This window comes from Chanos chanos, chromosome 10, assembly GCF_902362185.1.
Source record: "Chanos chanos chromosome 10, fChaCha1.1, whole genome shotgun sequence".
Classification (NCBI taxonomy): domain Eukaryota; kingdom Metazoa; phylum Chordata; class Actinopteri; order Gonorynchiformes; family Chanidae; genus Chanos; species Chanos chanos.
The window spans coordinates 19,538,726-19,561,780 of NC_044504.1; the positions used below are offsets into that span (position 1 = coordinate 19,538,726).

General features: G+C 39.9%; 1 protein-coding gene across 1 annotated transcript; it reads left to right on the forward strand.

Moving 5' to 3' along the window:
- The first annotated feature begins 1,730 nt into the window (after window positions 1-1,730).
- On the forward strand, window positions 1,731-16,637 carry abch1 (ATP-binding cassette, sub-family H, member 1). The gene is made up of 19 exons (XM_030787153.1): window positions 1,731-1,867; window positions 2,539-2,698; window positions 3,359-3,513; window positions 5,015-5,122; window positions 5,700-5,793; window positions 7,419-7,493; window positions 8,473-8,662; window positions 8,941-9,037; window positions 9,224-9,392; window positions 10,152-10,252; window positions 11,501-11,571; window positions 11,934-11,983; window positions 12,187-12,243; window positions 12,565-12,635; window positions 12,742-12,830; window positions 13,342-13,445; window positions 14,629-14,788; window positions 15,235-15,339; window positions 16,531-16,637. The coding sequence occupies exons 1-19, from the start codon at window positions 1,740-1,742 to the stop codon at window positions 16,635-16,637; spliced, it is 2,091 nt and encodes a 696-aa protein (XP_030643013.1). The 5' UTR covers window positions 1,731-1,739.
- The last annotated feature ends 6,418 nt before the right edge of the window (window positions 16,638-23,055 follow it).

Below are 23,055 nucleotides of genomic sequence, written 5' to 3' on the forward strand. Positions count from 1 at the left end.
CTAACGTAAAGCAGACATCTGTAATGCAGGGGTATTACTGTATCAATAGTTTGTAAGTCCTCATTAGGTTAATGTTGCATATGAAGCGAGCCCAGTCGGGTCAGCGCAAAGGTACGACTGAAATCAAAATAAGACTGTTCTGTGGACCAACTGAGTCTTCTCTGAAAGAAATCAGAGCTCAGTGAAAAGACTCAGTTGATGCCGAACCAGTTTTTCGACTCAAAAGCACGCTTTTGAAACGGAACGGCCAGCTGATTGTTCACATGTTGTTTGTGTCTATTGTACTGTTTCATTAATGTAAACTTCTTTGTCATTTTTGGCACAGGTTGACTTTTTGCCTTGTTTTACAGAGAATACCTGTGATTTGTTTTATCAAACGAATGAGACATGATGCCCTCATAGAAGTAGGAACTGATATTCATCCAGACCTTAAAATACGCAATCCTTATAGCCTATATATATATATATATATATATATATATAGGCTATAAGCATGTATATATATATATATAGCATATATATATATATATATATATATATATATATATATATATATATATATATATATATATATATGCTATATATTTTTTTCTCGAAGACTCCTGAGATCTAAACCTCTCCATTTCCAATCATCTAACCAACAAATACAAACGATATGAATGTCTAAATGATATGTTGTTGATAGATTGGAATTTTGCCATCCACAGTATAATTTGTAAGACGTTGATGTCACTTTTAATCTTACGGGTTCGTGGATCCTGGATTAAGTTAGTGAATCTGAAAGGAGGCAGTGAAAATCGACAAGGATTAGGGATTATGCTCCATATGACCTAGATAATAGTTTGTCGGACGTCAGTTGTACGCGAGACTTTTTACTTTGCGATACATGGGCAAATAAATGTTTCACTGATTGCGAGATTGAAAATTGCCGACTTTTTGCAGACTGTGCATCATTATAAAACAATTTAGAAGAAAGTAACTGTAACTGCGTTGCGTGGCTTTGTAATGAGCGGACGACCAGTTAACACAGTTAGGCTTGTGTTATGAGATTACTTCTGTCTCATCATTGGTAACCCTCTGATAGCTCCGGTCTCACACACCCTGTCGTGGCTGTGCTGGGTCTACTCTTCTGTTTCCTTTCCTCCTCTTCCCTCAACACCATTACTGTAACTTCACTAAAACATCGCTTAGATAGCTTCTCTTGGATAAGTTGTGTCTCTTTGTAAGTAATAATTCATACTCAAGTAAGAATGTATCATTCAAGTATAAGCCTACTGAAGTTAGCAAGGATATTGTCACTGCCTGTCATTAGTTTGTGTCTAGCCTAGAAGTTGTATTTTTGTGTTCCCTCTAAGACCCAAGTTATTTAGCAATAGATTTGGCCTGTAAACGCACTTCTGCCATAAGATGATAAGATCTTGTGCCTTAAGAGAATTTATTTGCCATAGACTTTGACAGGATCCCACTGAAGCTATGTTTAAAATGCAGTTAGTATTTTTGAAACTGATCCTTTTGGCTAGTTTATGATGTTATTGCTAATTGTTGAATGCCAGCCAAGTAGATCAAGATCCTTAGGTAGCGCATCAGCTGTAGGAACAAATATGTTCTATGAGGACAACACATTCTATTCTATTCTATTCTGTTCTATTCTATTCTATTCTATTCTATTCTATTCTACCCTTAATTTGAACTGCTCTCTCTCTCTCTTTCTTTGTCATTCTTAGTTGGCAGAGGGCAAAATGATGAAGAGTGACTTAGAGGCACCCTCTTCCCCCGGAGCAGCAATCAGATGCAGGGATGTGTGTCGGTCATATGGGAAACTGAAGGTGCTGAGTAACCTCAACTTGACTGTGCCTCAGGGCCAGATGTGAGTTGTTCTTTTTCTCTCTGTCTTAACCCGAGGCTGCGTCTGCAAAACCAGCCACGGACTCTGTCTATCTCGCCTTCACATAAGCAACTGAAGAAAACAACATGCACACACACTTACTCACCTGTCATGTATGTAACACAGCTTGCACACACAGTACTCACATTTTTCTCATCGCATTCCAGCCTACTGCTTAGCTGGGCTCGGTATCAGCTACGTGCCGATACTCACCGTGAGTGGAGGACTTGACAGTTTGAGAGATTTTTAGCACTGACAAAAAAAAGTAATGGTTAAGCAAAACTGATGTGACTTGTGTGTGTTAAAATTATGTTTTGAGTAGGCGGATCATTTTTTTCTCATTACTAACAAGAGAGATCACTGTCAGGTCAAATGCTCTTTGTCCAGAAAGTAGCACAATGTTTGCTTTATACTGAACACTTTGAGCATGTGCAAGATGTTGTGGCACAGCTGTCCTTGGTTACAACTTTCATTCATTTCAGTTTTCAAGACCAGCTTTTACAATAGCTTATCTGTGTTTACCTCTGATCTCTCATTAACTGTCTACACTATTTACAAAAAAACACATTCATTATATCATAGCTGATATTGCTAAGTATTGTTTCTGTGTTGTTAAATGTCAATTTGGGTCATTGTGTTTCCTTGTCTTTTAGTTATGGACTATTGGGACCAAGTGGTTGTGGGAAGACCACACTTTTGAAATGCATCGTGGGTACACTGAAGATCTCTCGCGGGCACATCACAGTGTTGGGCAAGCCCCCGGCCTTTCCAGGTCACGAGGTTCCAGGAAGAATGGTGGGCTACATGCCACAGGTAAGCAGAGATGTCATCACACACACACACACACACACACACACACACACACAAACACTCACACACACAGAGTCTTTGACTAATATCTGAGCAGCCTCTTAAGATATCAGGTTCATATATAAATATGAACCAAATCACATTCATGTCAAGTAAAACAGGAAGCCCTGGAGCACAGGAGGAGGTGAGTTATTCAGTGCCTGGTCTTTTAGCATCAGCTAGCTCCCTTAAAGGGAGTAAAGTCCCCATGTTCTACAGTCAAGTGTTTGAAGTTTAACCCACGACGCCAGTGTTGTATCATTGGGTTTCCTTTACTTAAGCATGATTTATGAGGTGCCTCTCACTGATACTGAAAAACAAACAATTTTTGTGTGTCCAAATGGGGACATAACATACAGTGTGAAAAAACAGGTAACTCCAGCATAAAGTTTTAAGGCTACCTGTGACAGAGACAAATTTATTAATTTAGAGTTCCCCTTTTAATAGTATTTTTCATGGAACGTTTATATTGCTCTAGTCCAACTGAACTTTTTAAATGGGTTATTGAAAAACTAAGATATTTTTCTGTGAATCCAGTTCCTCTTTGTACATAAATGTCACTATCCTAGTGACTGATTGAAATGAAAAGCTAGTAACTGAATGAGTCTAATCTTGACATCTCAGGACCTGGCGCTGTACAACGAGTTCACCATCAGTGATACCATGTGGTTTTTTGGCCGGATCCATGGGCTGTCATCTAAAGAGACACAGGACAGGATGAACTTTCTCATTGATTTCCTAGACCTGCCGCAAAAAACCAGCCTCGTCCGAAATCTGAGGTGAGGCGTTCATTTTCACGCGTGCCAAGTCGTTGGTCAGCCCTACTGTACGTGCAGCTTTTTCAGAAAAATGATGACATTGCATCATCATCTGTATGACAAAGGAATCCTGTGCACTTCTGTTTACCATTGTTGTCATTTGTCAAATGCTACTTGGTATTGAAAGTGATAATAAGTTCAGCCTGTTTTTCTAGGGGCTTGATTTTGTAATATCTCAGTTGACGTGATGGTGATTTTCTGATGAAGCGATAGTGAGATTGCAGTAATTTTCCCCATACTGCCGGTGACATATTCGCATTCTTTCACTATGATCACTTCAGCAAAACCTTATACAGACTTATAAATAGGGAGAGAGAGGAAAACGAACAAAGAGAGCAACACAAGTGACCTAGTTTGCTGGGAAAGTTAATTGTGCTGTGATATGGCAGAGTTTCATTAAGAACCCGTGCCAACTGACACAACAAATCTGGCAATGTTCAGCTCTCCTCATTCTTCCAGTGCCTACCATGTACCAAGGGGCCTCCTCATGTGTATGCCTCAATGTAAGCCACGATAGAACATCATCACTTGGGTTTGGAACCCTGTTTAGAGTAGAGGAGAATGGGCCAGTGTTTTCATGACAAAAACAGTCCACTCATCCACTGCACCCTACTTTTTTTTTGTTTTGTTGTTTGATGATCCAGTGATGTCACTGGCTACCTTGGTGACTGTTTTGTAACCATCTGCTAACACTTAGTTTGTTTCCCCAGAGACGTCAAATGCTTAGATGCCCAGCAAGTTTTGAACAAAGAAGTCCTGTCATTATACTGTGTCATTTTGGTGGCAGAGGTGTCTCAATAGTTTTTCCAGAAAACTTGAGAAGTTCAAAGCTGCTTAATTTCAGCACTAAATACACTTATTATGATAAGGAATTTTGGTCTGTAAACTATAAGTAGACTTGGTTCTCGATTGGATTTCAGCTGTCATTCGAGTTCTGCAGCACATAAAACTCAACCAATGAAGCCAGGGATGGGTTATATTTATTAATACACATAAGCATAAATGGCAGCTTAGTTCTCATTATGCATGTGAGTAAAAACCCAGACTATCAGAGTAGTATGCAAACAAAAATATATACGCAACAAGCAACAGACTTTATCGTTAGCTACAATACGCTTCTCCTACCAAATACGTGAACAGAAAAAAGTGTTGTAAATCCACCAGTTCCCAGTACATTTATCTGGGACACATTTAGTATGAGTGTGTCAGATCAGCTAGGTGAGTAGTTTGTCTTTCACATAGTGTAAAAAATGTCAGGCATGAAGGCCTCAGTCAGGCAGGGGGAGCGTGGCTTGTTGTCTCAGTGCTGGCAAGGTGTAGTCTGTCAGGTTCTTTTCTTTTCTTAACTGCTCAGAACATGTGAATGGGTGAATGTGAAGTGGATGGGATTGAACTTTAGTCAGAAGTAAACCCTAGTTGATTGTTGTTGGTAAATTGATGGGTTTTTTTTTATCTTTTTCAGTGGGGGCCAAAAGCGGAGGGTGTCGCTAGGGGCTGCTCTGCTCCAGAACCCACGCCTGCTGATTTTAGATGAGCCCACTGTGGGGGTGGACCCTGTCCTGCGAGCAAAGTATGAATCTCCTCTTTCTTTCTTTTTCTTTCTTTCTTTCTTTCTTTCTTTCTTTCTTTCTTTCTTTCTTCCTGTCTCTCCTCCATTCTTTCTTTCTCTCCCTCTCACCCCTCCTACCTCTCTCTCTCTTTACCTTTTTTGAACTTGTGTTACATTGGGTAAACTGAGTGCGAATACCGGCACTACCAGTCTCTATCCTTACTGACACATGAACCCTGCTCCACATTTTGGAGGCATTACATAGAGGAACTTTCCAGACATCTTTTCAACTTCTGCTTGACCTCTGTCAAGTCCCATCAGTTCCAGCCCTACAACTACGGTGCACACTGAACCTGTTTTCTGTATGCAGCCGATCTAAGTAAATGCTCCTTTAAACAGTACACTTTCACCGAATTTCTCTATCCTCCTGCTGAATTCTCAACCATTAGTTTTTAATCCTCTTGTGTTAGTTGACTGCTTGATTACAAAACAGACTATTCAGACAAGGCTCACAAACACACAACCTACAGTTAAATAATATTTCTATATTCTGCAGCTTTGCCGTTGTTTTCACACTTAAACTTTCAATTTTTCGCAGGATATGGCAACATCTGGTAGATATAGTGAGAGGTGGCCAAGTGTCTGTTATTATCACTACACATTACATTGAAGAGGCCAGGCAAGCCAATATGGTAAGGTTCCATATCCCACAATTAGCTTGCTTCTGACTGATATTGCTGTGTTTCATGTGAAAAAAGGAACTCCAAAGTTGCCACATCAGCTTTATCTTGAGGTTCAGCCACGGTCTCTCTCAGAAACAGAGAACAATACCTCCTTTGATTGGTCAAATGCTTTGTGACATTTGAGAGGGGGTTGGGGGGGATTTGTTCTGTGAATACTGTGATATGAACCTGTATCAGACCAGTCTAGACCAAGCACTTTAGACAGGAATGCCCAAAATCTTAGAAAGTGAGAGTTGACCAGGTTAACTTAACTACAAAACTAATATGATACCTATTTATTATATATGTATTTATATTATAAATAACATACATATATGTGATGAATAGATGTCATATTAGATCATTAGTTTGGAGATTGGTGTCTTCAGCCATCTGTCTTCTGTTTCATCTGTATTCAAGCCAGTGGTGCTATTTTAACCACATTCTCTTATTCACTCCACCCTGATTAGAGGTTCCAGTAATTAGCCTTGAGGCTGAAAAAGGCTTTTCCAGTGACTACTCATTTACAGATTAGTAAAAAGCCTTTTACTGGCTCCTGGATTGTGGTTCAAAAGAGGCTTTGTTTATTATGATTACATAATTGGCTGGAAGCAGGTTTTGATAAAGATACATTGAAAGTTTGTGTACAGAGCTGATAATGTTCTGTCGTAAGTATCGTCATGTAGTTTAACTTATTTCACTGAATGACACGCAGTTGTTTTCATAATTGTTCTCAAGGCCACATGATCAGCATTGTTTACTCCCCTACCATGTCCCTAAACATGTGATTGAACTAAGTAACTTACCTTCTAGGTAAACATCACTTGCCTAGACATGCACATTACTGTACATGCACATATGACAAACTCTCTATACATGACATCTTTCTATGTTTTCTAGCAAATGTTTAGGGGGCAGGTGTGTTTTCAAAGGTGTACGAAATGATCATTGACTCACATGTCTGTTTGTACAGACTACATTTTTGACTGTTCCAACACCCACGGATCACTATCTTGTATCTTACAAACGTGAACAGAAACGTGAACATCATCATTTGTCTCTCTCTCTGACTCTCTGACCATGAAAAATGAACATTGTTACAGATGTTTTTATTGCAGTGAGTCAAACCTCACGTGGTTCACGTGCAATGTTAGCCCACAGCTAGAGAGATTCCATACAACACAGGTGATGACCTAAATTCCACATTTGTACGTGAAGACATGAAGCAGAGGCATTTGAAAGATGTATTGGCTGACAGTATGTCCAAAAATGATGTGTTTGTTATGGTTGTACTTGCACTGTTGACATCTGTTTTTAATTGCAAATGCAATGTAACTACACACTAAACTTCTGAATGCTAGCTATGCATTGGTGTTTCTTTATCTGGAGATTATGGCTGCAGTATGAAAGGTGTAAAGCTGAACTACCCAAGCTAAGTATTGCTTGTGTATGCATTGTATGTAGTGCTTAGTAGTAGTGTGTGTATGTATATTGCGCTGATCCTGATGATGGACACCCCTCCCTCTCTCTCTCTCCCCTCCCTCTCCCCTTCCCTCTCTCTCTCTCTCTCTCTCTGTCTCTCTGTCTGTCTGCAGGTTGGCCTGATGAGAAATGGCAGGCTGTTGGCTGAGGCCCCCCCAGAGGCTGTGATGAAGCAGCACAATGCAGCGGTATGCATAGCACACTCTAAAACCTCACACACAACACACTGAAACATACATACTGCACATACAGAACTGCATCAGACCTGGAGTTTCTCTTCACTAGGACTGTAACCATGACTCAGATTGACTCAGGATGCAAGAGCAGGGCAGACTTTGATTCAAGACATGAAGCAGAACCAAATCACAGAGGAAGGCAAAGTTTGGTGCATGAGTGTCGGACTAACATAAACAAGACAGGAAATCAAAAACAATAAACAGACTGAGATCAGAACACAGGAACCAGAATATTACCAGATAGGAGTAACACAGCACAGAAGACGCAATGGAAAATGAGAGACTACGCAGAGAAATCACAGAACAAGGGAGTATTTCTGTGTATCAGTAATGAGTTCATGAGTGAGTCCACGAGTAAAACCGATTATCTGAACATGGGCATGAGGAACCAGTGGTTAGTAAGTTGGTGAAGCTAAACACTGATAAACCCAATCAGAGGGAGATAGAGGCGAGGGTGTGACGAGGACAAGGACAATTTCACAAGCTTTACTTGTGTTGGAGTCATTCACGAGGAGAATTAGAATGTAAGGGAGTAACTGCCTGAATTAAGTCACCATTCAAAGATTGAAAACCATAATGATCTTGTTCTCAATGGAAGATAAATGGTGTGGTTATTCTCTATATACACAGTTAGTTAATTGATTGGCCTCTGCCCTCAGAAGCATAGTGGAATCACGCAGAGCCTACGCCAGACCTACAGCATAGATTCGACGCAGAAGTATAATTTAGCCTAGGCTCCACGTAGAGCCTACGCAGAAGTATAAATGCCTCAAGGCTTCTTATCATAAAACATAAACAGAGTAGTTTTTTAAAGATGTCTTTAGTGCAACATTGCCAGACTACCAAAACCGAATATTGGATTTTCTTATCAAATTTCCAGAAGGTGGTGTCTTGTGTTTGAATTTAACAGTTCTGTTCGCATGTGTTTCAGACTCTGGAAGCTGCGTTCCTGCAGCTGTGTGAGGACTGGGATCAGGGGACATCCAAAAATGGTGGCAGCCCAAAGGGTCATCTGATGGATAGCAGCCCCTCTCCGGACAGGTGGAGAGATGAGAGCCAAGAGCCCATACTGCCAATAGCAAAAAGCTCTCCAGCCACAGAGGAAGTGCCAAAGTACAAAGGTTACAATGCTAATGGATTTAACGCATTTTACACACTACACTGCACTTTGGATTCATACTACTGTTAACTGATGTTAAATGAACAGTGTAGAGTGTGCTGATTTTGTGTGTTAATGTGCGTGTGTGTGTGTATGTGTGTGTGTATGTGTGTGTGTGTGTGTGTGTGTGTGTATGTGTGTGTGTGTGTGTGTGTGTGTGTGTGTGTGTATGTGTGTGTGTGTGTGTGTGTGTGTGTGTTTGTGTGTTTAATGTGTGTGCATCTTTTTGTGACTCTGCAGTGGACTGGAAGGTGAGAGCAAGACATATTGTGCCAAAATGGAGGAATATCATGGCCCTTATGATAAAGACAATGGTGCGGATGAGGAGAATGCCTGGGTGAGGATGATGATGCTGTTCCTAAAGAGACTAATGTAACCTTTTGAATATCTTTTGAGTCTTTACAGTAAAACCCCATTTTCTCTCTCTCTTTCTCTCTCTCTCTCTCTCTCTCTCTCTCTCTCTCTCTATGTCTCTCTCTCTCACTTTCTCACTCACTCTCTCTCTCTGTGTGTCTCTGTACAGGTCACTCTGTTTCCAGTTTCTTTTGCCTGTGATCCAGATTTGTCTGATGTGTCTGTGTATTGGTGGGGACCCAAAGGGGGTTGAGGTGGCTATCGTCAACAATGAGACCAGCCCAACCTCCTACAGCCACTCCCTCCTCTCCTTCCTGGACAACTCCAGCATCCGTCAGGTATTTGGCTTTCTGTCTCACTCTGCCTTTTAATCTTTCACCTTCTCTTTTCCTCTCTCTCTTGCCTGCTCTCTCAGGCGAAACAGAGTCCTTTTACTGGGGCTGTATGGTGCATTATGATAAACACAGAGACAGCGTGTTTCTAGGGTAACTTAGGGTATCCATTTGTTGCCTGCAAATTTGTAATTTTAGATGTTACTTCTTGCTAGGTTCAAGTTTAACTGACTGTTAAGACTGTTTGAAAGTAGGCTACGTCTAAATAGGATGTCACATACGCACATATCTGACTTTTAGTTAGAGATCTACTTTTATCTCTAGTGTCTGAGAGTCTGAGAGCAAACCATGAAGGTTTCACTTCTGCCCTCTAAAAAGAGGTGTTGCTATTTTAACAGTTTAAGCAGATTTTTAGAAACTCATAAGAGGAAGCGAGTTTTGTTTGCTACATGCAGGTGGTGGTCAGAGTAAAACGTGAAAAACATTTTCAGTTTGCCTCTGAACAAAGCCAGCATTATTGCTAGATATTTTCATAGTTAAATATTCAGACTAAATAATGCCACAGTGTACACTGATTACAATGGTTCCATTGTTGCTGGATTATTATGTATATTCCATGGATTTCATACAACTCCACCGTATACATTTTTAGATGAGCAGCAAGTGTTGAAAGAGTCATGATTATAATGTGAGTCATGATAATAATTTATTACATATGTTGAAATAGAGAATAAGAAAGATTTTTGGTCTTAATTTTTGTCTTAGGTCAATTTGTCTCACGCAGAAGCATTTACAGGGATCCACAATGGAGACTATTGGGGTGTCGTTGGGTTCGGCCAAAACTTTACCAGCTACCTAACCAAACGGTGAGCCCAAATGCATCATCACCTCAGAGCCTATATAAACCTTTAACTTGTAAACGAAACACTCAAATTCATCAAAATTCATTCCCCATTATCCAACACAAATAGCCTAGTTTAGTCAAACTGTTATGTGACAGTGAAATGTTTGACGTTGTGCCACTGCAAGGAAAAAATGATGGTGCATCTTTTTTTTTTCTATGTCACAATGCAGTCTTACCAAAACATGAATCATTTCTTTTTACTGTAATAACTTTCATGGGTAAAAGTGGCTTTCCTCTGACTCCAGGGTTAAGTTCACGGCAGTGTTTATTGCTCGAAATAACATTACTAAACAAGTTCATTGTCAAACTTTTTTTTGTTGTTGTTTGTTTGGGGTTTTTTTTTTTTTTGTTTTTTTGTTATGGGGAATGTCCCTTTCAGATACTTTTGCTCCACCTCATAGTTACAGTCTGAGGACATATCTGACGTCATAGGGTATACCTCAGCCTGTCATTACCTTGGCCTGTCTTCACCGCCTAGAGTTTTCCCACCGCACTAAAATAATTGAGGAGTGTTGTAAACAGGAGAGCCCATCATGTGGTGGTGACTGTAGCATAGGGTGGAGAAGGTGAGAAGTGTCATAGCTCTAGGTGTGATTCACCACTCTGCAGGAGTGGAAAGTCTGGTCTGGCTTGTCATTATTCAGAATGGTGCTGGGGCAGCTAGCCCAGTTCATTAGCACACCCATTAAAGGAACATCAAACACTGCTTTATACTGGACCTCCCCAATACCTATGGTCTTCACAAAATTCACACAAAGGTTTTGTAATGATATTATTGGTAAAACATTGTGCCGTTGTATTTCTGCTTGCATAGAAGTATGGCTGGATGTTGTACTATTTAGTACATTACAGCTATGTTGGCCTACACATTAACATGTAGTTATATAAAAACAAATATCAGAGCCCTCTTACCAAAAGTGTGCCTTAAACATTTCTAGAGCTGTATGGTATGTTTCAACACATTCTGAGGGCAGTGTTTTTACCTAAGATGTAAACTATAAGACTAATCTTGGATCAGAAACACTGTGGTTCATCACATCCCAAAACAAGTAAACTAAGATCATGAAATATGTATAGGTTGTAGTCTTGAAAAAACAGTGGTTATGTTTCATTGGATAAGATCCTGAGGAACAGGTACTCAGACTGTAGCTTTCTCAGGGTGAGGAGAGTATGATGTTCATGTAACACTGTCATTTCTGCTCTAATACAGAATGCTACAGCCCAGAGTGTCCAGGGACGTGGTGGAAGGTGGTTCTGTCCATGTCTGGCTGGACCTGACAAGTAAGTTAAGTTCAATTACCAAATGAAATACACTGCAGTGTCAGTACCTTTTCCACCCCGTTCTTCTCCAGAAAGGGCCACAGAGAAGACATCCTGTTGTTCCATCTCTAGACAAACATTCCTGATTCAGCGAATAATAGTAATGAAGAGCCTCTTAAAAGAAGGGCTCAGTAGGTTGGAGTAAGACTGGATCCTATGGGAGTGTAGCATTCTGAGAGAGTAATTGACTCCACTGTTACTCGTGCATGAAAGTCACCAAAAGGTGGCACTGTATCACTCCTCTTGATTATGGAACATGATGTTTTTTGATCTGCTGAAAATGTAGTTTTCATATTTTGAAAATGTGTTATGTTTCTTTTCAGATCGACAGATTGCAATAATGCTGCAGAAAAAGCTTCATGAAGCTTTTGAGGTACGAACTTTTACCTCCTTTATCTGTTTTCATATTAGCACAGTCATCACTGTAATGAAATTCCAAGTACATTACCAAAATATCTAAAGCATCTCATATCATAGTACAGTGGCTAACGCCAGATTAATGAGAAAGATAATACATTAAAACCCTTTTGCCATTTTGGTACATTCTGTAATGAAATTCCAATGTTTCCGTTTTAGGCTTTTGTTCAGAACAAAATGGGAACTCTGTCTTATATGGTCTCCCTGCCTATCAAGGTAAGTGTATTGCTGCCTATCCTGAAGCCTGCAAGTCAGTCACGTTGACCTCTAGTGTTAACCTAGCTTTAACTAAGCCTAGCCTGATCTGATCAAAACAAGTCTGTGTGTGTTAATGTCAGTGAAAGCTTTTCATATGAGCTGTAATAAGGCAATGTAAACATATAAGCAGAATGTCATTTATTTAATGTTGGCACTATAGGTTCGAACTGTCATGTCGGTGGTTTAAAAAAAACTTGTGAAGTTTGAAGTTTGCCTCGCCTTCTGTTTATTTTTTTTTTTTTCACTGCCCACTCTATGGACTGTTCCACTCTCTTGTAGTTTGAGGATCCCATTTACGGCAGTAAGAACACAGATTTCACCACGTTTGTGACACCGGGGGCTGTTTTAAGGTACAGTTTTATTCACGGTCCCAATGAAATCCTGAAATAACCAGTTATCCAGTGCTAAATTAATTACTTCTCTCCCTCATTCCTTCTGTCTCTCTCTCTCTTTCAGCATCACATTCTACCTGGCTGTAGGCCTGACTGCTCTGTCCTTTGTGCTGGAGAGAAAAGAGGGACTGCTGGACAGATGCTGGGTAGCAGGTGAAAGAGAGAGAGCTTAGCATACATTATTATAAAAACTTAATTAAGAACAGTATACTAAGTGCAAGCAACACTTGTCCACTGTATCTCAGTATATGCCATTTTGTACTTAAGACATATAATTGATATTATAAAGAAATTAGGTCAGAGTTCTCCTGTACAAGAGATGTAAATGGATGAGTGGAGTGTCCATAATACACCACTAGAGGGAGTGTGTAACTCACATTGCACTAATGAGCAATTACAATGCAACTCTGGCTAAAAACAGTAATGAAAAAAAATAAAATTTTCTATTGCTAACATGCTTGGCTTTGATGCCAAAATTCCTTGAAAGCAGACATTTGACATTTCATCTAACTCAAAGTTCTTTTTTCTAATTCTTTATGATTTATGGTGGAAATGGCCCTTGTTCGAGAAGAATAAAATAAGTTTAAGCATGTTATAAAAGTGTTATAGAGGACTTAAGATGGAAAACAAAGCTAATCTGCTTGTCGTTTGGTGTGTCCTGCAGGGGTCAGCTCTCTGGAGACCATGCTAGCCCATCTCTTCTCTCAACTGTTTGTCATCAGTGTTCAAATCATCCTCCTACTACTGTTCATCCTGCTTGTTTTCAAAGTATGCCCACTTCTCTTTCACACACACACACACACACCCTGACACACTCCAAAAAAAGCTACAGATCGAACAAGCTGTGGGGAATATTTATTTGTGTGTGTGTGTGTGTGTGTGTGTGTGTGTGTGGGAGGGTAGGTGGGTCAATGGGTGGGTGGATGTTGGGGGGAGGGGGGTTTAAGACAACTACTCCCCTGCACAACATGGTTACTGTGGCAGCCATGGCATTCTCTGTAGTTCTCTCTGTAACGAGCTTAAAAGAGTACAGAGCCCATTCGTCATAAATCATTCAGCTTTCTCATCTCATGTTCATGGCTGGCCTATCAATCTCTTCGTCTGTCTCCCTTTCTCTGATTGGTTAAAGTGTAGTGACTGACAGGTAGAGTTTAGTCTCTTTGCCAGCCAGGTTTTGGCCTGATGGTGGTTTATCCATAGCAGAGGTCAATATGAGGACAAACAAGCTGAGTGGAAATTTTGGGAATCAAATTGCATTGATTCTCAATAAACACGTGGCACTGGTCAGAACAGAGAGGTGGCATTTGTCTCACATCGATTTGTCACAGAAGGTGAAAGCAGAACATTATTCAGCTGGTTATCCCAAAGAGAGGAGCACCCAAAGCTAATAAATCTCTTGCTCTTTTCTGGGTTGATGGTATCCAAGGACCTGTGTGTATTCACCACAGCGACCAACTGATTGCTGTGGTAACAGTGCTGGGCCACTAAGTCTATTTTTAAGCAGTGTCCGTGGCAATAGTGAAACAAACGGGAATGCTATCCTGTGGAATATCTCTTAACTGAATGGGGTCATCGATGGCATCCTAGTATGGGTACATGGGGGCACAAACACATACCCAAACACTTATGCACAGCACTTGTACACATGCTTGTAATGCTTTTGTTTTTTCTCAGCAAGAAAGATACATGTGGCCAGTTCCCACTCTGCACTCAATAAGTGAAAGAAAATCAATAATACATGAATAAATTATTAGTATTATTATCGTTATTGTTGTTGCTAGTGTTGTTATACTTTTTTATGAATAACAAATTAAATGAAAGTCTTTTTTATCCCCTACCCTTTATTCCCTCTCTCTCTCTCTCTCTGTCCCTCTCTTTCTCTCTCACACACACACACACACACACACACACACACACACACACTTTGTATATCTCTCTCTCCTTCTCACAGGTACCTAATGAAGGCTCTCTAGCACTGGTCATATCTCTGATAGTTCTTCAGGGCATCACTGGCATCTCTTTTGGTCTGGTCATCTCTTCGGCCATTGACGATGAGCAGTCTGCCAATCAGGCTGCCCTTGGCATCTTCTACCCTAACCTCATCATTAGTGGTGCGTTTTCTGTACTTACAGAGGAATCACAAGCATTAAGAGTTGTTAACATTACCTTATACACCCCTGTTTCTTCATGAGAATGGTATAGCCCAGAAAGCTTGATAAGAAAAATATATCTAGTGGGTCCATTCATTTGATGGAGCACATAGAGAGAGATTATTGAGATTGGGCCAGAGGAGGAAATGCACTAAAAGAGTGGTAATTAGGAGAAATAGAAAAGGAAGTTATGAAGTTTTGAAGAATCTGCTCTAATGAGGCTCTGAACAAACTCACTCAGTGGATTAGTCATATGGATACCTTTTAGGTGTCATTGACGCACATGCTCGGTTCTACTCACATTCACTTACTCTCGCACTCAGCACACACGGCCACACAAATACACACACACACAGTTTATTTTTCCTATTTTGACACACACACACTCTCTCTCCACATCCTCACAGGTGTCATCTGGCCCGTGGAGTGTATCCCATACCCACTGCGCTACCTAAGCCTGGTCCTGCCCCAGACCTATGCCTCAGAGGCCCTCCGCTGCATCATGTACAGAGGTATATTTACACACACACACACACACACACACACACACACACACACACACACACACACAAGCCTTTATTCATATCCTGCTGGGGACTTCCCATTGACTCCCATTATCCTGTAACTAAAGAATACTAACCTATCCCTAACCCTAGCCCTAACCTTAAGCAAAGAAATGTTTTGACACTTTTTGTTTTATCAATAACAACAATATAGTTTAGAAAAATGTTGTTCACCTAGTGGGGACTAGCATTTTGGTCCCCACAAGGCAATTTGATCAGATGCATGCTATCTTACTAGGGACTTTTGGTCCTCAGAAAGGTACAAATACATGATATACACACATATGCACATGCGCACACACACACACACACACACACACACCCTTATTCAACCCAGACTCCCTAAACTGATCAATACATACACAGACAGACTTTTTCACACACAGTCATGTTCATGAGGTTATATAAGCCCAGCCACCGATCAGATAACAAAGATGTTGTCATCGTTGATGGCATGGCAGCGTGCAGTTGGCTGCCATTGTCAGCAGTTATACAATTCAGCGAACCAGACACAATGTCCAGATCACTGTGCTATTGCACATCCTCCGTAAGTCTTCTCGCATTACTGCAGACTCAGGATATCCAACTCGAGTGGGATCAACAGCCAGTAGCTCTCTCCTTTCAATTATTCACAGGTCCATCTCAGCAGACTGCCGTTCCTAAATTAATCAGATATTTTAGGCTGTTTTATCTGCAGGATACTATAATCAGTAACAGGTGCATGAACGAGACTCACTGTCTCCAAGACAAGAGTCACAAGGCTGGCAAGAGGTCTTCTGAAAGTCTCCAGAGGATGTGTACGTTAGGGTGAATGTGCATGTGATACAAATAGCATTAAAGATGACCTGGTAACCTGAGCTTAGAGGATCATTGAGTTAAGGACAAAAGCCATAGTGGTGGTAAGCTGGATGGGTTTTGGACTTGCTCAGAACTGTGTTTCTCACTAATGACTTCACTGGAGACTTCAATCTTTAATTTAAGAGTCAGATTAGTCTTCTAGCTCTTTTACTGGGGTGTGTTTGTTTAGCTTAGGTATCATGCTTTTGTAATTTTATGTAATCTCTTTCGTTATAAAAGATTCCCTGTTGAAGATGTTAACTGGTGATGGTGCTTCTGTTTGTTTGTTTGTTTTTTTAATAGGATGGGACCTCTCTCGAATGATGGTGTGGAGAGGCTTTGCTGTCACTCTGGGATGGAACACATTCTTCCTCATCCTGGCCACGGTCATCCTCAAACTGAGGACGTGAGAGTATTCAGTGAGGGAAGATACCTCTGGTCGGGGCAAGGGGCACCAGGCAAGACTCAGGCTCAGCTGAAGGGCCTAGGCCTCTCTCTCTCACTCTTTGTGTCACAGCCCTCTCACTTTTTGTGATAGATTGTGTCTCTGAAATGGAAGAAAGATTCTTGTGTTTGCCAATGGAAGCCCCATTCTCGTCTACCTCCCTTTTTGCGAGCCGACAGTGGCTGGGCAGTGAAGAAGTCCCTTTTCCAGGGACCAAAAAAACCAACATCAACTCAGGGTTTGTCATGACCAGCCAAGAAAACTCTCTTTGTCTTTTACCATAACCATTCTATAAGTGCTCTTGTCATGTTGTTGTGTAATGTTATAAAACATATGCAGTGAATGATCTTTTATGACTTCAGCCAGAGCAAGACATATGATTTTAAAGAATGAGAAGAAAATGAGAAAATATGTGTTTTCTTTTGTGTTTTCCATGAGCACAGGGAGTTCATGTTGTTTATGTGCTGTGCTCTTCACCAGAAGTCGTGACCTTTCTATGGCCAATGGGTGCTCTGAACTCTTGGTGTGGTTTGTTTACGTGCTGAGTAAGTTAAGGGTGCTTTCTATCTGTGTCATAGTTATCTATAAGCCTGCTATATCCCATTATAAAGGAGAATTGTTGGTTACATTTGCATTGCAAGAGGACACCATGGGGCTTTGCTATGATCCATTTTCATAGCGTCTTCCTCATGCTGGACAGAGGAAGCATTGCACAAAGCTGTTACCCAAGATGCCCTTCAAATGGACTGTCCTCTGCACTCTGCTGTTAATCATTATTATAATTAATTGGAGTCATTGTGTCTGTGTGGTGGTCTTCACTGGGGTGAGCAGTACTTCTCCTTTAGGACTGCAACATTCTTTTGCTTCAGACTAATATAAACAAACTTTAGCTGAACAAGGTCCAGAGGCACAATGGAATAATATATTCAGATGTGTCAGATTATCATTGGAATAAAATCCTAGATTGTGGTCTCCCAGGAGAGTTCCTTGGCCAGTCCAGATGTTTATTTAGAAGTTGCTGCTTATGTTGCTCTTATAATGATCTGCTGTTGAAAGCTGGAGTGCCATGAAGAAATTCAGAAGAATTGAAGGAGCTGTGTTTACATTAATCTGGCCTCATTTAGGTTAGATCCTGAGATTATTTTGAGCCAAAATGACAAACATGCATTTTGTGTTGATTTGTTTAAATATTACCATTTTGTTGAGTTGAAGTATGAAATCACGCCAAGCAAAATAACAATAGCAGAAAATTAGTTTTCAGTTTCAATATATATCAAAACGCAAAATATATTCCAGCACATTTTTTAAATATTTGCTGCTATGGAAGGTAGAAGTAGCTACAGAACTTTTACAGTGCTGTGTATGATGAAGGAATTATACTGAAAATAAAAAAAGAGACAAAATGTTTTAAACCATGTCAACAATCCTTGTTATATTTTAACAGTTGGACAATTAGGAAAGACTTGTAAGGAACTTTGGGTGTATTCTAAAAAAAAAAATGGACTTGATTCATTCTTATTTTTCCATGTTTACTGTACCTTTACCTCCTGATTCAGACAGCCCTTGCGTTTTTTAATCTCTTTTCAGTTGCATTCGCCAATTCTTTTTCATAAGGGACAACTACATCTGTTTCTGTTTTCTTAAGTTCGTTTCACAATACAATATAGTATTACTGTAACACCACCATGTCTGTTCTTTTCATACTTTTTTCCTGAAACTTCCTGTATCTCAGCTTTGATCGTATTCTGTGTAATATTATCCATAATGTCTGATTTCTCCTCAGCCTTCCAGTACCCAAGAAAAGTGGTTGGTGGATGTCCTTTTAATACGTTATAGGGAGTTGGATGGTATTTGGGTTGATTATTACAGCAGCTTGTAATGTATGTCATTTTGGGGTTATTTTGTCAGCTTTGACTGTGGTCAGGATCCCCATCTACTACCTCTTGGAATGTTCCTAAAATGGTCTGTTCTTCCTTGTTAATGACAAGTCTGCTCTATGTAAACAGATATACAGTGAAATATATGTCTTTTTTTAAAGCAATAAATCATTTTGAATAATATATCTATATGTGGATTTACATATTTCATATTAGAACATTGATCTACAAACTATGACTCCAGAGCTCATAGTATTATATCAACAACATGTTTTGTTATGACAAACTTGACAGTGCCATGCATGCTTGTTCTCAGTATCGTTCTCAAATGACATTCAGTCATTTACCTTATGTTCTCATTTAGAGCAACTTACAATTTTTTCTACATCAGACATTGTTACTATGGTACCATATCCTCTATCTTGCATCATGTAATACTTTTTGTCTCTGCTTTGTGAATGTTCCAGGATAACCAAATTCCCCTTTGCCTACAACAACTTGCCGATTTCTCCATACATTAATTGTTGTCACAGTGTCTCCTCTCTGGCACAACCTAGCTCTCTGTCTCTCCAATGTTCTCCCTGCTCTCTCATCTTCAACCCATTAGTGCTGCCATTTACATATCAAACATCAGTGTTTTCAGAGAGAGAGAGAATGCTTTTCAAATACAATGTTTACTTTAGGGTGCTCAAACACGGGTCCAACCTCAGCCACTGTGATAATACATTTGGCAGAAATTATTTAAGCGGTAAGCAGCTCATTGTGGGCCCGAGCTCATCATGTTTGATGTGCTGTAAATGACCATAGGCCATGAGCTGTTTACCAGAGGGCCACCAATTAGGCCTTATGATATGGAGATCAAGAAGATGTTGACTGCTGAGAGGAGAGCACCTCTCAAAATCTGTATTTAGAAAATAACTAAATGTAGATTATCACTTCTAACAGTATACATGTAGCCAGAAAGTTTGACAAATTATTAGTTGTTGTCCATTATTTAAGCGTGACATTCAGTTTGTTTCAGAAAGACATTTATCCTAACAACTGGAAATCTACGCACTCTGATGCATTAGCCTTGTTCTTTAATGAAGTAGCAGTGTAATTGCACCCAGAGTAATCCCATTTAGTCATTTCTTCAGATCACACTGAGTTGGGCAAATGTTTTAGTCATTTACATCATGTAGTCTGTGAACGACACTGGTAAATTAATCCCTGTACTGAATTTGTAACATTTAACATTTACATGTCATGTAACTTTTTTTTTCACAATATTGCCAGTTATTACACAATACATATATGGTGATTGTCCTAATAATTAAATACACCTGTGCATTTGCATTTAAGGTGCAAGTGAAGTTCAAAAATCAAAGGGATTCACATTTAACACACTTACACTTATTAATGAATAATCCACATAATTATAATTTGGCACCACTTCCTATAGCTTTGGCCATGTAAACCCACTGTTTAGATCTAACAGCCTCAGGTTTTCTGGAGCAAGGGCAAAGATGTTGAGACAGAGAAATTAAGTTAGATTTAGTATAGAGAGTACCAGAAACCTCAGAACTTCTCCTCAGATAGCTTATGTTCTCCACTGCTGTAAGCTGGAGAGGTACTTGATGACAGCTATGAATTACAGTATCTGCCCACACAATTACATGCAACAAGTCTGTGAATACTAAGCTGTCTTACACTTTTATGAAAGCCAGAGCCAGAGCAGAGGTGGAAAAAGATAGGCTAGCAATGCCAGAAGAGGACATTTCACAACATCTTGTGAGAAAATTTGATTTGTGTGCTATATTTCCCACTCTGATCTTCCCTGTTTCACCTTTGAACTAAGCCACAAAAAAGAAGTAAAAGTCAAATAAAGTTTACTAAAACTGAGGTTATTTTTTGCCTGGTTTATCTGACATTACACTTGGTTTGCAAGGCTGACCAGAGACTGGAGTCAGAGTTTGGACAAGGCAACAGGTTGAACAAAATACACTTGTGCTACGGGTAAAGAATAAACCACACTGCAAACATAGTGACCTTACATAAGCAGACACTCAGCATGCACACATGCATATAAAACATGTATGAACTTTTGCCCTTTGTCATCTCTTATGCTCTGTTCAGGGGGGTATTCCAAGTATGTGATTTAGTGACTAACCTGGATAAGTTAACTCAGAGTAAGTAGTAAACCTCCTAACAGAAGAGCCCTACTGCTTTGTTTTGCTAGGAGAATGAAGCCATAGGGCTCTTCTGTTAGGAGGCTTACTACTTACTCTGAGTTAACTTATCTACGTTAGTCACATACTTGGAATACCCCCCGGGTTTATCATACTCTAAACATTCTGTAAACATATCTGTGCACATGGCTACAGTGACCATGACAGTGTGACAACAGTGTATTGCCTGGCCCCCAAATACAAGACAGTTTGAGAATGAAATGTAATATTTGTTACAGCATGAAAAAAAATACCCATTTCTTTACCTCATAATTCCATGATTCTGTTTCTTTTCCTTGGTCCTCCTTGGCCTCACTAGCCTGAACACATGATGGCAGTTGCTATATTATGAGGTTTTATACAACAACAACATAAACTCTTAATTGCATCCCTTAAAAGAACAACTGTCCCTCTGTGAAACAGAATCATTATATTACAGAAAATAAGAGAGCTCTCCTTCTCTATTTGGTTAAAGAGCAGATATAAGTATATAGAATGAATTAGACTGCAAGACTGTTGCAAAACAAATACCGGGGAGTGAAACCCTTAAGAATTCAATATGATGAAACAGAGTGTCTCTAGATTCCATTTCCTATTGTGAAGAATAGATCATTATATTGGTGTGTTCTCACAGACGTGTGAGGGAGAAGGGATCATCCGTCTTAACCAGAATTACATGCTAGTGTTTGTGATCTCAAAGAGAGGTGTGTCTGTTCTAGTGAGGGCAGCTGAACTTTGGTAATGTCACTTGGAGGTGTTGAGGCTATGGCAACATAAACAGATGCAGGATACTTGATAAGAAAGGTCAAGGTTTGACTCATGGGTGAGTGTGTGTGTGTGTGTGTGTGTGTGTGTGTGTGTGTGTGTGTGTGTGTGTGTGTGTGTGTGTTTGCGTCTTGCGTGAGAGAGACAGAGAGACAAAGATCTCTGCACTGACCCATACGAACAACACATTTCTGTTTGTCAGTATACTGTTTTGTTTGTCATATATCCTAATATATGAATATGACAACTCACATAAACAAATAAACAAAACTAACTAAACCCCTATGAATACCAATTAGTCTACTGAAAATCTCCATTTGTTTTATGTCCTCGAAAATATAGGAGATTACGTGAGCCATGCACTAAGGCATTCTGCAAGGCTGTGAACCACAGCTCCCTGTTCTAATAACAGTAACGGTAGCAAAAATTCACATCTCTCTGTCTGACACATTCTACAACTGAGTCATCTCATAAGAGTGCTAACAGTCATACCAATGTTGTGATCTCCTGTTTTCGAGTAAAACCTGAGTGATTGAGAGTCAAAGCTTAAAGGAGGTATTATATAAGCTGTTGTTGGACACATTTTAGGTTGTTTTGTAGGTGTGAGGAGATTGTGTGTGTGTGTGTGTGTGTGTGTGTGTGTGTGTGTGTGTGTGTGTGTGTGTGTGTGTGTGTGCGTTTGCGCCCACGCTCCAATGGGATTAGAAGATCTCTTAACTGACCCCTCAGTCTGTGTTTGATCACCCTGACCAATAACTGTAATTAAAGTTTTACTTGATTAGTAAATGACCCTTTTGATGTTTTCAGGTTTATGCAAAGAAAGTTGTATTACACTTAGGGGATCTACACCAATGAGCTTGTCACAGAACTGAAGGAAAGGACATGCAGCTGCAAACATGACGATTACCTCCTGAGCTTTGCATTTTTCCCTTTGAGATAAAACCAACAAGTCACATTGAACATTCTCAACAGTTCAGTCCTACAGTGGGTGCCATGGTGAAGGGGAATCCCTGAACATTATTGCCTACTTTGCAGCTCTGTGTCACATGTGTTCTGATTATCAATAAAGGTACAACTCTACACAGTAGGCCTATATCTGAAAGGTGCAACTCTACACAGTAGGCCTATATTTGGTTTTAAGTCCTAATAATATCAGAAGCTAATCATACTATGAACAAAAACTAATCGAAACTAATGTGATTTGCGCATTGAGAATCAGCCGCAAGATTTGAAGCGAATGGGATGTGACCAGAAAAACAGATGACTTGTGCTAAAAGCCATTATGTATCTTAGTCTAGCTCACAGTCTCATTTCAAAACTTAAAGATTTAGAGGCTCATCACTTTAAAAACTTTCATTCAGTTTAAAGGAATACCAGGCAATACCATGCAAAACATTTGTCACTGCTTTAATCAGCCTGTCGTTCGCTTGACATATATAAACCTGTTCAGTTCTAATCCGCCACTCTCTTAAACTACATTGTCCATGATGCCTTTCGCAGTGATTTATGACGCGGCAGTTTTTTTTCTTTCTCC